A 16774-nucleotide genomic window follows, 5' to 3' on the forward strand; every position below is an offset into this window, starting at 1 on the left:
TCTCCATCCACTGAACAAGGCAAGCCCACTCCAACCACACGATCTCTATACCTGCTGTGCCGCCCTCTGCAGGACTCCCCCCTGGTTGTTTACAGGGTTGGCCACTTTTCATCAGGTTTTAAAACAGATGTCACCTCCTCAGATAAGCCTTCCCTGACCACTTAGCTACACTAGCACCCCACTCCAGCCAGGCACTATCCCATTACCTCATTTTATTTTCTGTGCAGCACTGAACACCACCTGATGTCTTTCCTGTTTGCTTGTCACCTGTGAATGTGAGCCCAGGAGGGCAGGGACTGTGTGTCGGGTAAATTCTGTTCCATAGATGTTTGTTGCATTGGTGAGTGGGTGAATATACAGACCAGCCTTATAGACACTGACATATGTGCACACTCATACTCATCTCCACGCACTCACAGTTCCACCTGCACAATGTTCAACCCTTGATACAAAGGCATTCCACAGCCCCTCCCACCTGCTGCCAATCCTGCCCTGAGAGACCTCACAAGGTATATACTCTCAACAACACACACGTACCTGCAGATTCACCCCTGTGCACCCTGCCACCATCACAGACCCCACATAGACTCAATGCCTCTCCCACCACCCCATCACAGCCAGTTGCTATAGACGGATGCACTCTTACACACAAACTTTGCAATCTATCTTCTACTGAGAACAGCTGATAGAGGATAGGTGGTGGTGCTAGGAGGCCTCCCCAAATCAGCCACGAGAGCAGCCTTTCCATAATGGTAGGCTCTGTACTACGTCTGAGATCCCACCCCACCGCAGCCCCCACCTTCTGAGCCCCTGCCTCTCTCCTGTTGTCATATGCCTGGACACTTGAGACCATGGATGAGTCTCCCGGCACAAAGCCAGAGAGCCAGAAACACTAACCCCTTAAAGTCCCTTCTAGCCCAAGGAGTCTTCCAGGGGCCAGAGGGTGGTAGTAGCAGGTGGCAAGAGGACACATTTAAGATTCCGAGCTGAGAGACAAGGGGCAGGTCCTAGAGGCCAGCCCAACCCAGACCCCGGCTGGTCTTGCCAATGTGGGGTCAGATCATGGAGGGAATGACAGCCTCAAGCAGATGGCAAAGCCGGGCAGACAGACACAGGGAAGGGACAGAGGCAAATAGAGTTATCAGCTGCTGGCCTGGTGCAGGATGAAAAGCAATGGACATGGAAATGGGGAAAGGAAAGAAGACTGAAGTCAAATGGAAAGGGATGCCTCTCTGCACAACTCTCAAAACCAGGCTTCTGTGGTTCCTGGACACCAGCCCTTCGAGGGGCCATGTTCACACGTGGGGCCTGTCTCTTGTCCAGCCAGCCTGTGGGGCTGCACTCAGCTCAGGAGAGGGCCCTCCCCTCTGAGCCTTCCTAGCAATAGATCTCCCCTATGTGAGGGATGCTACTGTACACTGAGGGCCACGGTCCGAACCCCTGAGTGCCCTGTTGTTCGTGAGCTTCTTTCATCTCCTTCTAAATCAACATAGTTTATGATAGGACATCTTGATGGGGCCAGGAGAGATTTTTGGAATCATCCCTTGTCCATTTTTTGGAAAGGAAACCAAACATTCAGCACACATGGCATCGGAGGCTGTGAAGAGGGGCCACGCAGATGGTGCTGAGTGACACACAGAGGTTTCATACCCTTTAATTCAAATCCAAGGTGCTCTGGCAGTGCAGAAGAGAGGAGGGTCAGAAAGGGAGGGGTGGAGGGAGAGAGACAGGTGGACAGGGATAGGGGGAGAGAGAGAGACAGAAACGTTGGTCAGGACTCCTCAGACACCGGGCAGCCAGCCTGCGAGGTGAAAGCAGGTTAGTAGTGTCCCCTCCCAGCCTCCTGAGCTCCTTCCCTGACACCCAGTCCCCAAGAGCCCCAAGGAGGGTAGAGAGAGGAGATGTTAGAAACAGCAGGCAGGGCAGGCTCTTTAGAGATGAGCTGTGGGGTTAGTACCTGGTGGGGAGGCAGAGGCACAAGAGTCAGTTGGCAAATGTCCCTGGGAGGAAAGGTAAGTGGGGGTGGGGTCTCAGGAGCTCCCCTGCTCCTCCCAGCGGTCAGTGCCAGGCCTTCAGCACTCTCAACTCTCAAGCCTTCCTGCAGACAGCTTGCCCAGCTCCCTTGTTGGGGGCCCTATTTTTTTTTTTTGTTCAGAGTGCAGGCATGAGGTCCCCAGACTTGCCCCATGTCCCTGCTCTGCCCCACAGGCCAAGCTGGCCTGTCCACCTACTGGGAGCCCGGGTGGGGAGCCTCAGAATCTGTGGGAGGGAGCAGGAAGAGGAAGAGGATGAGGCTCCAGATAGCAGGTCACTTCTCTACTTGACACCCCAACACCCTAGAAGCCTACAGGGCTGAGTCATGGTGCCTGAGCCTGATTTCACTACCAAGAAGAGCAAACTGCAATTCACAGGAAGAGACAAGTGGGTTCACTTGTAGAATGTCTGAGTTCCTCAAATGGTGGACAAATGACAGTCTTGGAAGTGGGATCGTGTTTTGAATGTGTGATTTCAGGACCCTGTGATGGAGACCCCCATATCATTGAAGGGTTAAATAAAAGGACCCTGACTCAAGGGTCAGCTCTGCACTGACCTACTGCTTGCTGTGCCACCCTGAGTGACACCAATCTAGTTAAGTCTCAGTCTCTTATCTGTTACGTGGGCATCAGGCTGGGGCATAGGATCCCAGGAGGTTTGCAAACCTGGCTGAGCTTCTGAATTGTCCAGACTGAGGAAGTCTGGCTCTGAGGTGGGAGCCCAGAAATCTCAACAGTGTTTTTAAAAAGCTCACCTACCATTCTAATGTAGCAGCCAGCATCGGTCTACAGGCCTGGAGTCTCAGTTTCATCCCTAATTCACTATGTGGATGTGGGTAAGCCATAATCCCTGTTTCCTTGTCTGTCCAAAGTGCTTGCACACAGCTAGAGGAAGATGTGAACAAGCCTGGAAGGCATGAGCTCAGCACGCGTGCAGGGCCCCGCTCCTCCTAGCCTGGATTTGCTGACTCTCTGGCTTCCCCAGGTGCATAGTCAGCTCCATTAGATCCACGGAGGGTGTGACACTGTGTCTGATATTGTCATCTGCCTCGGAGGAAGGCGAGCACCTGGCAATCTGCAGGAAGTCCTACGCATTATCCGTCCCTGGACCTCTCGTCTACTTCCTGATAGGGATTCCAGAGGGTTCTGCATTTGGAAAAGGGCGGGAGAGCAGGGTGGCTCTGAGCCAGGGACTGTGATGGCTCTGACTAAAGAGCCTGGAGGAAGATCCTGGGGCTTCAACCCCCCAGTTCCATGCAGAGACCATACCAATGAAGCATTCATTACTCCTAGCCCTTCCAGACACAAGCCCTTCTTGTACAGCTATTAAATCCCAGGTTGGGGAGTGAGCTGGACGTTTTGGTTTCTTTGCAGTCCCACTCTGACTGCTTGGAGGCAGGAAAAAGTTGCCCTAAGTATAGTTTGTCCACTCCTCTCCAGGGTGTCCCAGGGCTGGTCAGGCGTGCTGAGTAGACAGCACAAACTTGACAATTCTCAAAGAACCCTGGCGCACCTCTCACTGAGTAGTTAATGCTGTGGCCCAGGGACCCTTCAGGCAGCTGGAGAGCTCACATTATTTGTATATCTAGCCCTGCTGCCCTAAGAGAACAGCCCAGGTTGACCACAACACCTGGGACGCAAAGAGGATTGGGTTCATAGAGCTGGTCTGGGCCCCACTTTCCGACGAGGTTGTTGTATTAGATGAGGCAGCTGAGGCCCAGTGATGCTAGGACACTTTCCCAAGGTCACACAGCAAATTATGAGGCAGAAGGGAGACTGGAGGCCAGATCCTTTGGTCCCTTGGTGCTAAGCCATGGCTTTCCTGCCCACTGAGTTTCTGGGCAGGCCTGGCTGGGTATTGCTGAGGACAATGACCATCTGGAGAAGTGAGCAGGGCTCCCAAAGCTCTTTAAGTGTTTTCTTCTGTGTCACTCCTCTGGGAACCGAATAGTAGCAGCTGCAGCTTCTAGGGCTCCTAACTGGCCTCCTGTTTGAGTCAAAGGCCAGTACTGTTTAGAGTGGTGGCTGGCATGATTGGTGGGGTCACTGAGGGCTTGGCCAGTCACTGGGTAGGCAGCTTTCTCACTGGGAAGCATGGGATGGAACATGAGGGGCCTATGGCTGTGTCCGCCCCAGCAAAGAGAAGATCTTCCCACTCATTATGTTCATTGGCTGCCACTCAGTGAGGGTGGAGTGGCACCACTGAGTCACAGGAAGGTCCTATTAACCAGAAATTTGCATATTGACCAGTAACCATGGCAACCTGATGCTGGACTCCTGACAGGGCTGTGCTTACCAGACAATATGCAAATTCTTCATCCTGGACATGTCCCATGACATACAGTCATAGGGTGCCTGGACAAGGAGGCAGATGTGTGTACAGATGTGAGCATGAGCTCCTGTGTTTGCACATGTGCTTGCAGGTGTGAGCACATGCTCATGGGTTTGCGCATGTGTGCAGGTGTGTAAGAACATGATTGTGTGTGCATGTATGAGCCCGTGCTCACACGTTTGTGCTTATGTGTACAAGTATATGTGCTCTTTTACATGGGGACATAAAGATGGACAAGCTTTGACCTATGGGGAGCGGAGGGGCTGTTTGTGGAAGAAAGAGAAGCTTCAATGTGCTATTGCAGTCACAGGCTCTTTCCTTGTTCTCTGCAAAAGATAACCTGGTCTAGATGCTATCTGGGCAGGGTGTGAAGGTTGGACACTTTGCTCAGGATGTGCTGGGAGTCAGCCCCTAGGGGCCTGATGCTGCCCACCACCCCCATACCAGCTGTAGCTGGGAGAGGTACTAAACTGCACTCCAATCACAATGGCAGGCTCTCTGCTAAGCCCTTCATGTGCAGCAGTTCATTTCATCCTCACAGTAACCCCACAGGCATAAATGTCATCATCCCCATTTTACAGATGAGAAAACAAATTGAGAAGTTAAAGAGGCCCCAGAGCTAGTAAGCTCAGCAGCTGGCATTTTTACTGAGGTCTCTTTGAATCCGAAGCCTGAACACTTAAGCCAGCACTTTACACTACCTTTTCAGTAATTATCTGCTAGAGCAGTACATGAAGTGCTCTCTGGGAAAGTGCTTGAAGAGCATAAATCCTTTACGAAAAGGTAACAGTCAAGCTACTGAACACACTAGGCAGAAGGGCCTGGACTGCCTTTGCGGGCTCTTTTCTGGGCTCCTGGGACCCTGCTGACGTTCCTAGCAGATTTAGGCTGAAAGCTGAAGCAGCCCAGCTGGCAGAGAGGCCTTGGATAGCGGCCCGGGTTCCGGAGGCTCGGCTGCTCTGATTCAGGACAGGCTGGGACTCCCCGTCCAGAACAGTCCCACAAGCCTGGGAGGCTCTCTGCCAAGAGGAATATTGCCCCACTGTCTCTCTCACCTGGCCCCCAGCTTTGCCTGGGCTCTGCCTTCTCCTGGGGGCCCTCCTGCTCTACAGTCCTGCACTCAGGGCTGGGTATGACTCTGAAATAATTGCAGAGCCTGCGTTCTAGAGAATTCTGTTGGGCCACATATCCTGCCCACAGGCTCTGCCCTTCCTCCTTGGCCTCCCACACTCTATTAAGATAGTTGACCATCTGGGCCAAGCAGCTCCCATCCCCCAGGGGTCTCTACGCCCCTGTGGGGTTGGGGTGGGGAGTAACTTGCTGACCTTTTGTGCTGTGGTCTGAGGAGGACTGGGAAGGATCATTTCTCCACCCTGAGACCTAAATCCCCAAACCCCTTTTCTCCAAGGGCTACCTACATGGTCCCCTGGATCCCACCTTCAGCACCTCCCAGAGTTCTACCTCCCAGTATCCAGTGCCATATGGACACTCGGCTCCAAACTCCTCTTTGGGCCCAGCTGTCCTCCCTGGAGAAGAGGAGGTGGCGGGCGGGGGGTGGTGGCATGCAGGGGCCTAGCCTGCTCTGCAGGATGGGATGGGTGACTGGGGACAGGCCTTGCAAGGCAGCAGACCCCTGGTCCTCAAGCAGAATCAATGGCCGGCCAGAGGCTTTTCGTTCTGCTCCACCCCCACCTGGCGGTGCTGGAAGGAACTGCTCTCAGGCCCCAAATTAAAAAAAAAACCACTCCATAATTATGGCTGGGTCCTTGAGCCTCGGGGCTCACTTTTCTTTCTTCCTTCCTTTTTTTTTTTTTTTTTTTTTTTTCTTGGCAAACTGTGCAAAAGAGAAAGCTCCAACCTCAGAAGTTGAAGAAAGGAAGGGAATAAAATCCTAGATGGGAAGATACAGACCACAGAGGTGCTGGAGTCATCAGTTACCCCTCAATTCCTCATTTCCTCAACTTTTTAGCATCTCCAGCACCAACCCCTGCCCCCTCTCCCACCATCCTGTAGCCACATAAATATCTTTGGTATTCAGGGAAACCATTGCCCTGGGTCCTGCTCTCCCTTAATTCCTCTTCCTTCCCTCTACCCCATTTCCAAACCCTCAAAACAAACAAACAAATTCTGGCCAGACTGGAAAATGGGCTTTCTGAGAACTTTTTTTCTGTCTCAAACACGTAGGCATACACACGCACACACTCACTGCCAGCCCCATTGGTACCCTCAGGCAGCCTTCAGAGGCAGGCGAGGGTTCCGCAAATGCTTCCTCCCGTTCTGGCCAGGCTGCCTGACCCCAGAAGTCGGGAGGAGGCCTGGGTGTGGCCCTGGCTGCTTCAGAGAGAACTTGGCATTACTGTGCCCAGGAGGTACAGTCCACATGTGGAGGTGGGGGTGCCAGGGGGCGTTTCTGTCTCCTCTAAGGAACGCAGGACACCCTCTGCATCTCCCCGTAGTCTTGCTAAGCAAGGCCCCATCCCTCCCCAGGGGGAGACTGTCAGTCACCAGGGAAGAGAAGAAATAGAAGAAAGAGACATACTGGAGAAGTTGACCATTGCGAACTGCTGACACCTGTCCCCGGTGTATCCCACAGGACACCTACCAAAAGAAAGAAAACCAGAAAGAGAGAGCCAGGATAGCAAGACACAGGCATTGCAACACCCCGGCACGGGCTCCTGCCAATGCCAGCTGGGTTCCTTGCCACCGTTACCATTTGTATTGGCCTTGCCACTCTGCCCCTTACCTGCAGCCCTGAACTTTAAACCCAAGGATTAGGCCAAAAATGAAAACAAAGCAAAACAAAACAAAACAAAACAAAACAAAAAGAACTAACAAACCAAAATACAAAAAAGAAAAGAGAAACAAAACAAAACAGCCAAAGATCAAAACAACCAACACCCCTGGCCCTATGCCCTACATTGGGGGGACTGCACCCGGAAGCTTTCTAAGGAGCAGGGACTTGTGTTTGTATCTTCAAACATACTTTGCTTAGGATCTGGCATGTACAATCGCAAAGGCAGTTTCTCCAAACATCTCTGTCCGAAGAATCCATTTGGACATCTGGAGAAGGAAAAGGGGAAAAATCACAGAACAAACTGGCATCATCCGCGAGGCTAAGGTTAGAAATCAAAGTGCACAGTGATGAATGAGAAAAACCAAGTCAGGCACTTGGGGTCATACTTGTAGCTGAAGGGACTGGAGTCAGGGCTGGGTGGAGGGCTCTGAAATCTCCTCGAAAATCTGTCTAATAGATGTGGCTCCATGGGTGGTGGGGAAGGTGGGGTGGGTCGGGGGGAGGATGATTTAGGTAAGTGGGGTGAGGGAAGATGGGAAGTTGTCCTACTGGTCATTGAGACTTTCCTTCTTACCTGCCTGGTGCCCCATGAAGCAAGAACTGTGGCCTCTTGGTGCCAGGCAGTCAGTCAGCTGGCAGGGATCTGGGAGCCTTAAGGAATACCAAGTTCTTGGGAGCTACTCCTCCCAGGACCGACTGAAGGATTCTCTCCTGGGCCCTGGACAGGTTGTCTCCTCCAAGAAACAGCCCCCAGAAAACTCAAATAACTCGGGAATGCTGTTCCCAGACTGTGTATGTCTATGACAAAAGTGACCTAGGGGATATTTTATCTGTTCTTTCAAAGAGGGTTCTGTGGCCAAATCAATGTAGGAAATACATTCAGGGTGCCCTGTAGAGTTGCAGTGTACCTTCACCTATGAAAGACTATGAAAGTTTCATAGGAGGAAACAGCTGAACTTTCCATGTAAGTTCTCAAATTTATTTGTGTTTCAAATTTATTTCACCATGGATATTGTTTTTTGAGGAACCCTTGTAGAACATGGTTTGGAGAAGGCTGCCCCAGTGCAATGTACATGGGGAAAGCTTAGTAGGGAAATGGGAAGTTGGGGAGGAGTTGGAATTATCAGCATCCCAAAGTGGGCCTTCCTGATACCAGGTGCAGGGAATCTGGCCTTAGGTGGCAAGGACCACAAAAGGGATTGGAGCAGGCTCACTGGAGGACCCTGGAAGCCTGGTCCACCTCAAGGTCCTAGCGGCAGCCAGCCTGCGAAACTCTTCCATTTCCCCATGATCTGTTTCTCCATCACTGCCTGGCCCTGCCCTGGATCTCATTCTCCGATCTTGCCTTGCTTACAGCTCTAGAGCAACACCCACTCAATCTCCCTGACCTTGTCCCTACCCCCAAGGTACACGTTCTTCTGCTTTCTGGCTGCCACCCCTCTCCTCAAGCGAATCTCAGATTTCTTGCAGAAGTCTTGCAGATTTCTGGAGGACATTCCCACCCCTGTACTCTCTTCTGAACCCCAGCAAGGCTAGATACCTAAGGAGAAGCTTACAGGGAGGGCTAGACCCCTTCCCCACATCCCTACTCAGACATGGGTCTATATTGCCTCTGCATCTTCTTCCTTAGGAAAGTAGCTAAGTTCATCACCAGTGTCCCCCTCAATAATAGGCTACCGTTCAAAATTAATCAATGTAAACTTCCTCAAGAGGCAAGTGTACTCTACTTCTTAGCATTGCAGTATATAGCAACCGTCAGGAAGCCACTTAGGCTTACAGTAAGTGGTAGCTATTGGTTGTGACAGATACTCATGAACATCCTGTGACCTCAAATCTGGAGGAGTGGGGAATGGGAGTGGTGGGTGAGCAGAGGGCTGGAGTTTCTTTGGGCCTTGATGGTGTCTCCTCCAGGGGAGGCAGGCTGTTTGTCTTGTAGTGGTAGGATTGTGTGAGCAGGTATGCCTGGCTAATCAGGGGGTGGTGGAGGGCGGGAAGTGTGTCAGGAAAGTGGCATGGGTGGGGAGAGGGTGCATGCTCATCTTGTTGAACAGGGTGGCTTGGAGGAGGAGACTGCCATTAGCTCCCTTGTCAACACATCCTTCTCTGATCCCTGGCCCTTGTCCCTATTCATCCCAGATCAGGAAAATGGAGATAGTGGCTAAGGCTTCCCAACAAGCTCCAGCCAGGCTCAGCTCTTGGAAACTGATGTCCACTTGTGATGGGGACTAGAGGGGTAGAAGTGATTTTCAAATGTAAGTGCCTTTGGGAGTGGAGGATGAAGACCCAGGAAGTTGCCAAAATGACTCTTGGGTTCCACAAAGGAACAAGAAAGAGATAGATGTGTCTGTGTCCAGTGTCTGAGATCAGCCCAGCTCTCGGAGGCAGGGAAACCTGTGTGTGTGTGTGTGTGTGTGTGTGTGTGTGTGTGTGAGAGAGAGATAGAGAGAGAGTGGGAGAGTACAGGGGCAGGAGGGGCAAGGGGAAATTTATTTCCATTGCTGACAAGCAGGGCTGCTGTCCTAAGACCTTTGGAGACCAACGATAACTCCATACATCCCTGTGGCCCTTATCTCACACCCAGCCTGGACTATGCTGACTACATCCTTACATCTTTCATGGCCGCTAAGTTGCACAACATTATAGTCCTAACCTTCCTTCCTTGAGAAAATATGCTCCCCACTGGCTGAACAAAGCAAAAGGCACTGGGGAGGGGCAGAGTGAGGGGTGGTGGAAGGCTGACAGCTACTGCTGTTTTTTGGGGCGCTAGCTCCGTCAGGACACTCCTATTTTTCTCCTTAGTCCTGTTTGCTGGGGATGAGTCACATTCAGGAGGCTGGGGCTTCCCTAGAGAAGGCTTTGGGGGCGAGCTGGGCCTACAGCCTCTCTAACCTGCACCTAATACCAGGGTAAGAGAGTATGGGGTACATTAGCCTATGAACCAGGATAGGAGTCTGAACTCAGCATTGGGGGTGGGTGGTGGTTGGTGGTTCCCACTGAAACTGGGATTGACCCTCTGATTTTCAGGGGGCACAGAGGACAGATTAGAAGGAGCAGCGGGTAACAGCCTTCCCAGCCTTTCCCACCAGGTCATCGGCTATGACTCTGGGAAGGTCTGTCCCCAGGGCTGGAGAAGAGCAGGGTGAGAGAGGGGCAGAGAGGAGAGCCCATGGGCTGCATCTGGGGTGACAGAGAGGTCAGGACCTCTGCCTTCCCCTTTTCCCACCCCACCTCCCGGGCCTCAGTTTCACCTTTTGGTAGCCTGGGGATAATGCCATGTGTGCTGCCCTCACCCGGGGGAGGGGGTGGATGAAGGATGGCAGTGTGCCCCGGGCACTGGAGGGAGTGAAGGGCCTGTGAATTCATGAGAGGGGTGAAGATGTGGCGAGGATGAGCAGGCAGATGGGGGTGGGATGGGGAATCACCTGGACATGGGTGGGGTAGGGGCAGAGGGATGAGGAGGATGAGCTGATGGGAAGGGGAGGCATGCCACTGGTATGTGCACAGGGCTGGAAAGAGTCTTGTTCTGTCATCATCCCCTGAACCAGTCCCCAAGAGTCACGCACCAACCGTGCTCTACAAACACACGGAGAGAAGAGGAGAAAGCAGCAAGAGGGACTACAGAGGCCCCTGTCTGGCCCAGACAGGGGACAGTCACCTTGATTTGGACTCCCATTTTCAAATCCCCCTACGTTGTCTTTTTTTAAAACAAAATTCAGTATCAGTGACACTGTTTCTTTTGGCACTGAATTCCAGAAAAACAGGAGGGACGGAGTGTGCCTGCTTTCCAACACTCCCTGCAGGGCTCTGAACCAATACACAACAACAAGTGTAAGAAAACCAGGAAGGAAAACTGATTTTTATAGAAACTGGAATGAAACTGACCAGTGTAGTTTCATTATCCAAGCTAAGCGGAAATGCAAAAAAATCAAAATAAAAAGTAAACAAACAGCACAAATGGTAAGACGTGAGTTCCGTTTCCTAAATTCTTTCCTTTTTATTCCATTCAGGTGTCATCAGGAACCCCAAGAGGCCTGCCCCCCTTCCCCCGCAGCTCGTCCACCCCAGAATGGCCTCTGGGCTCTGCCCTGCCCCCCACCCCCCTGCCCTTCTCCAGCACAGCTATGAGGGGCCATTCTGACCGCATCTCCACCAGGGATGCCCTCTCCCCCGACGGCTGACAAAGGGAGTCAGGGAAGTTGGTTCCAGGAACCTTGACTGGAACCAGGGGAGGCCGAGATGGGGAAGTGGTGGCTCTGGGTACCAAGTTATAAGCAGTGCAGCTTCCCTTCCCTGGTGGGGAGGGGAACAGGGCACCATCTTCACAATGGCTCAGGCTCCTGCCTCTGCTCCTCTCAGATTTAGCTGGGCAGGACTCAGAGGTCCTAGGGGTGCAACCTTGCTGGCAGGGCCCTCCTGGAGCCCATATATCTCACCATTCCCTTGCCCACACTGAACTCTAGCACTGGAGCCCTGGCCCCCATGGCCCTCCTCAGCCCTGGCACCTGTCCTGAGGGGCCAGAACCTTCCCTGCCTGGATGAGGGCTGACTTCAGTGACAGTGCTGGATCCCTTCAAGGTTCGGGGTCCAAGGGGCTAGGGAAGAGAAGAGACCTACCTAGTGTATATGTCACAGGGAGGAGGAGGAGGATGCGGGAGACAAGGAAAGGGGGATGCAGGGCTGGGTCATCCCTGTGAGGTATTCCAGGACCCTGATGAATTTCTAGTAGATCTGTTCCAAAGAACTATGATCGACTTTCACAGCTAGAATGTTCCCTAGGGTCTGTCATACTAACATGGCAGCCTCCTAGAGGCAGGAGGCAGGGAAGGATGAGGGGCTGAGTCTGCATTGAGAACTTCCCTAGAGGGCCTGTTGTTGCTATTGGGACTCTCCCCCTAAGATTCGGGGAGGGTGGGAAGGAGGTGGCAGCAGGGGCAGGGTGGGGCCAGGGAGGAAGTCAGCTGAGGAGGCCAGCTGGGGCAAGAGCCATGGTTCTGCCTGGCAGTGCGGGCCGGGTCACCCAGCACTGAGATGAGCATAAAGGAGGCGCGGTCCCTCATTACCATGTTGTTAGGTGGAGGGGTCTTGAAAAGTCCTGGCCTCCTCAGACCAGGCTCACATTCCCGAGCAAGGGTGTGTCCAGGAAGGGGGCTGTGGATCTGGAGCGGGAGATCAGAGGCATGCGAGCTGAGAAGTGCTGAGTCTGACCTTGCCTGGCGGAAGGTCAAACATCTCTCTTTGAATCCCCATCAAAGTTTTGGTGGCCTTTGCCCAGATGCCATGGGAATGGGGCAGTTTTAGCACCTTTCCAGGGCTCTAGTCTTGGGCTGCTTTGAAACACTGAAGTTATTAACTAGGCCCGCCTCCTACTCCTCCCCTAGATCTGTCCAGAGTCTGTGCTGCCCTCACCAAGCTCCCCTCCCTCCTCACACACTCACCAGAGAATCTGTCCAGGGGGCACTGTAGGCCCAGCTGCCCAAAAGATTTGGCTGGGCGTGAACAAGCCCCCCCGACAGCCTCTCTCCCACCTGCCCCGTTTTCTATGGGGAGTGGGTGGTTCTGAGCTCCTTGGAGTTCCTGCTGGGGCCACCCTGCCTGGTTGGTGAGCAGGCTCTGGCCCCTGGGGAGGCTGAGAGGCCCCAGCCTGAGCCTCTCCTCCACCCTGACCTCCCCCATTGGGTCATACCTAGAGTGGTGTCCTTGCTGGCATCCCCTCATCCCATGGAGTGGGGGCTAGGGGCTGAAGGGGCACAGGCAGCACCCAGGGCATCTTTGTACAATGGGGTCCTGTAGGGCAGAAGGGCAGCCAGATCCTGAGGTCAGTACTTGGTTCTGGGCAGACCCCTCTTCTCCCCTCAAGACTACAGGAGCAAAGGGCTCTGGAACCTGTGCTCTGCCTGGCCCCACCAGGCTCCTCGCTACTGGGGAAGATGCAGCCTGGGAAACGTTCATTAAGAACAAAGTTTGGAGAGTTGCTGAGAGATGGGGAGGAAAAGATGGGGAGAAAGAGGGACTGAGGGAGGCAGAGAGAGAGAGAGACAGAGAGAGAGAGAGAGAGAGAGAGACAGAGAGAGAGAGAGAAAAACCCAGTGCCCAGTGCCTAGGGCATAGACTAGCATCCCCATCTCCCTAAAGGGTGTTGGTGAAAGGGTAGACATCAGGAGATGGGGTGGATAGGGGCCTGGGAAATGGGGACTCCCCAAGCCCTTGTGCCCCTTAGAGCTTGTATCTCCTTATATTCCAGGAAAGGGCTAGGAAGTAGGGCAAAGCTTCCTGTCTACACCCCTTGGGAACCTCTTGTCAGTGGCTTGGAACCCTCTTTTACCAGAGCCCTCCACTTCTGACCCAGCATCTCCTACCCTGCTCTTGCCCCCAAGCCCACCCCTACTGGTCACTTACTTGCAGGAGAGCTGGTTGATGCCCTCGATGTAGTAGCAGACGCCTCCATTGACGCAATAGGACTTGGCTGTCTCGTTGCACTTCCGGGCGTGCCCCGACCAGGATGAGAGGGTGGTGCTCACTGAGGGTATGAGAGACATGTGCCAGTGACCCACTGAGACCATCTCTAGGTCCTAGGAATCATCTCCTTCATGCCCCATCTCAAAACTGGAAGATGACCAGAGGCTGCAGGAATGACCGGGGAGGGGAGGTCTGGTGGTCCGTTCTAGTCACCAATAAGGCAAAGGAGAGGCCACCATGAGCTCTGTCCGTATGCCCAGTGCAACCTTGCACCTAAGCTCTAGGCAAACTTCCAAAGGCCAGGAAGATTTTCATTCTTTTGTCGGGGGAGCAAGGTGAGATGAGAGCAGGAACTGCTTCCTCTGCTGAGTAAGGGCCCACCTCTCCCCTTCCCTGCCTGGCTTTCCGGGGGCTCCCCTGCAGGTGGTTGAGATGCTGATGTCTCACGTGGTGAACAAACGTAGGAGGCAGCGCAGGGAAGAGACACCTACACCTGCCTGCATGGCTTGGGCTCTCATGGTGGACCAGGGAGTGGCTGGAAGGGAGCTGGGCCTTCGGGGGATGGCACCTTCAGGACACGGTCATTTTCTAAGATCTGGAGAGATGTTGGAGGTAGGAGGAACCCCAGCTTCTACTCTCTTCCCCTTCTCCAAGGGCTGGGCTAGCTCCAAACCTCCCAGAAATGCTTCAAAGGCTACTATGCCCCATCTCCATAAGCATCTGGGGTCTTCTCCATATCTCCCCACCCCAGACAGCCCCCTCCTCCCTGACCTCATCAGCTGTTGCCCCTAGAGGGAGCCTCCAGGTCTCGGACAGCCCCAGCCATAAATCATGGGTTTCAAGTTGTTGGGGAGGAGACAGGGCTGGGGAAAGGGAAGGGGGCAGCTGGGATGCGAAACTGGGGGAGAGCAAGGCTGGGCCTTAAAGCTGCTAGCGCAGACTGCACGTCCGATGGACTGGACTCATTTGAGAAATGAACATCACTGAAGCTCTGCTCCTCATCAGGGAATGGCATCCAGAAAGCTGGCTTCAAGTGAACATTCTTGCCCCAAACATCAGTTTTAGATAATGCCCCGTCCAATCCAGACTGGACAGCCAGAAGCAGGTCCTGCTCCCCTCAGCTCCCAGGGCCTCTGAGGGCCTCTCGCTCCCACACAGCCCAGCAGTGGCCTCCTGAATGAGATGGCCCAAGCTACCCCAGCTGGCCCTGTCTCCTCAGGGGTACTGGGTCTCTCTCACTCCCCTCAGCAATGGGGGTGAAAGTGAGAGGAGGAGGAGGAGGGCAGGCACTCGGAGCCCTCAGTGTTTAGACATGTGGGGAGACGGATGGAGCGCGGGGGGCCAGGAGTGTATACACAGCTCTGCCTCTGTATATGTCTGAGGAGCATGCTGATAAAATCCAGCGGGCAGGGCCGGCTTCGCCGTCCCCTCCACATCATGCCTGCTGCTGAGCTGGCATCCCGGAGCCCCACCCCTGCTGAGGTCTCCCTCCTCGGCTCGACCCCACACCCAGCTGGAACCCACGTGCTGGCTGGAACTGGAGACCTCCTGCTGATCTTTGCCCCACTTCTGGGTCAGTGAGACCCAGGGAACTAAGAAAGGGACAGAGAAGAGAAACAGCTGAGGTGACCACGCCTGCCAGTTGTAAAATCCCCTTGCTGGGAGAACCCTCGAGGTTGTCCTGCTCTTCATTTGCATGGCACAGGAGGAGTGAAGAGAGAAGGCAGCGAATGTCTGGCCAGAGTGCAGTGTGTGTTGCCACAGAACCTCAGGGCTCCTAGCCCCTGGCTGTACATCCTCCCCATCAGCACCCAGGCTTGACATAAGCAGACGAACGCAAGCACTGTGAGGACTGCAGGCCTGGGCCCTCCTGTGGGCCTTGGCTAAGCCAGAGAAATCTCAGTCTGGATCTGCCAGGCCCTGCCTGGCGCCCTCTGCAGTTGTGGGTGGCACAGACTGCCCATTGCTGTGCCCATTGTTTCACCCCAGCCGAGTGAGCAGTGGACAGCAGGAAGGATACTGGGGTGGCCGGGGCCACAGTTGCCCACTTGGGCTTCTCACACATATATGTCTGTGCTCATCGGGGCCTTGGGAGGACAAGGACAACTCCTGAGGAAAGATGGGGCCTCCCCAGCCGGGTGCATTGAGCCTGGGCTGCCAGCATCATGTTGTCGTGGGGACGAGGCTGGGCCCCGGGAAGGTAAAAAGGGAAGACAGTTGGGGAGCCAGTCACAGAGGGTGTGGGGAAAGAGTGACCATGGGTGTTTCCACCTCAGAAAGGCCACTCCTCTGTAACGGCAGGGCCTTCCCAAGACACTGCAGCCCAACTCTGCCAGTGGCGAAGCCACACTCCATGGAGATTTCCACATGGAAGAGCTGCGCTCACACTGTGGCGTAGTTACACTGTTCTAGCATGCGTGAGCTCCTGAGGCAATGTGGTTACACCCCCCTTGTCAGTGTATCCGTATCTCTCACTATGGTCGCCCGTGTTTGGAGAAGTTAAGGTGACATGGACTCTCCCTTTACACCTCCACGGGGATGGCTCACAGCACCCCAAACTCAACAAGTCCATCTGCCCTACCCACCTTCTTCCCCAGTCTTCCCTATCTCAGTGACCAAATGGCACAAACCAAAGAGCTAGAGGGCATCTTTGACTTCATCCTCCTTTATTCCCCTATAGCCATCTATCGCCAAGGGTTGCCATTTCCACTTCCTCAAGAGACTCCATCCATGTCTCGCTACCTCCTCCCCCAGTCCAGGCCACCGTTGTCTCTTTCTTTGATGACCACAATAGCTTCCTCTCCGGTCTTTCTGCCTTCACTCTTGCCTTCATCTCCTTTACTTTGCAACAGCCACAGTGGTCTTTAAAATATGTAAATTGTGTCCATCTTTTCTATTATCAAAGCTCTCCCGTGGCTTCCATTTGCACTCAGAATAAAGCCCCCAACTTCTTCCCAGGTCTTATTTGGGCTTCACCACCTCTCCCACTTCATCTCCCATCTTTCTCCTTCAGTATGTTTCAGACTACACTAGTCATAGCTCTGCTATTCTAATAAGCCAACTACTCTCCTGCCCAGGATGTTCAAAATACAACAAGTGTCTCAGGGAGGCCTCACCTGACTTCTTAAGCTGGTCAGGTTCCTCCCTTATTCCCTCTCT

At 53.6% G+C, this 16774-nt stretch overlaps 1 protein-coding gene across 12 annotated transcripts in view; it reads right to left on the bottom strand.

The window, feature by feature from the left end:
- Window positions 1-16774, bottom strand: part of NRG2 (neuregulin 2) — a 271148-nt gene that overhangs the window by 10372 nt on the left and 244002 nt on the right. For 5 of the 12 annotated variants that reach the window (XM_077937068.1, XM_077937071.1, XM_077937073.1 and 2 more), the window contains 2 exons: window positions 13556-13676; window positions 7349-7425 (listed from right to left, as the gene is read on the bottom strand). The exons of 1 other annotated variant lie outside the window; for it this stretch is intronic. In XM_077937068.1, the coding sequence (XP_077793194.1) occupies window positions 7349-7425; window positions 13556-13676 (198 nt within the window). Of the gene's footprint in view, window positions 1-1650; window positions 1675-6904; window positions 6964-7348; window positions 7426-13555; window positions 13677-16774 lie in introns of all 12 variants that reach the window. 6 more of the 12 variants (XM_077937067.1, XM_077937070.1, XM_077937072.1 and 3 more) reach the window with 3 other exon arrangements.

Source organism: Macaca mulatta, chromosome 6 (assembly GCF_049350105.2).
Source record: "Macaca mulatta isolate MMU2019108-1 chromosome 6, T2T-MMU8v2.0, whole genome shotgun sequence".
Classification (NCBI taxonomy): domain Eukaryota; kingdom Metazoa; phylum Chordata; class Mammalia; order Primates; family Cercopithecidae; genus Macaca; species Macaca mulatta.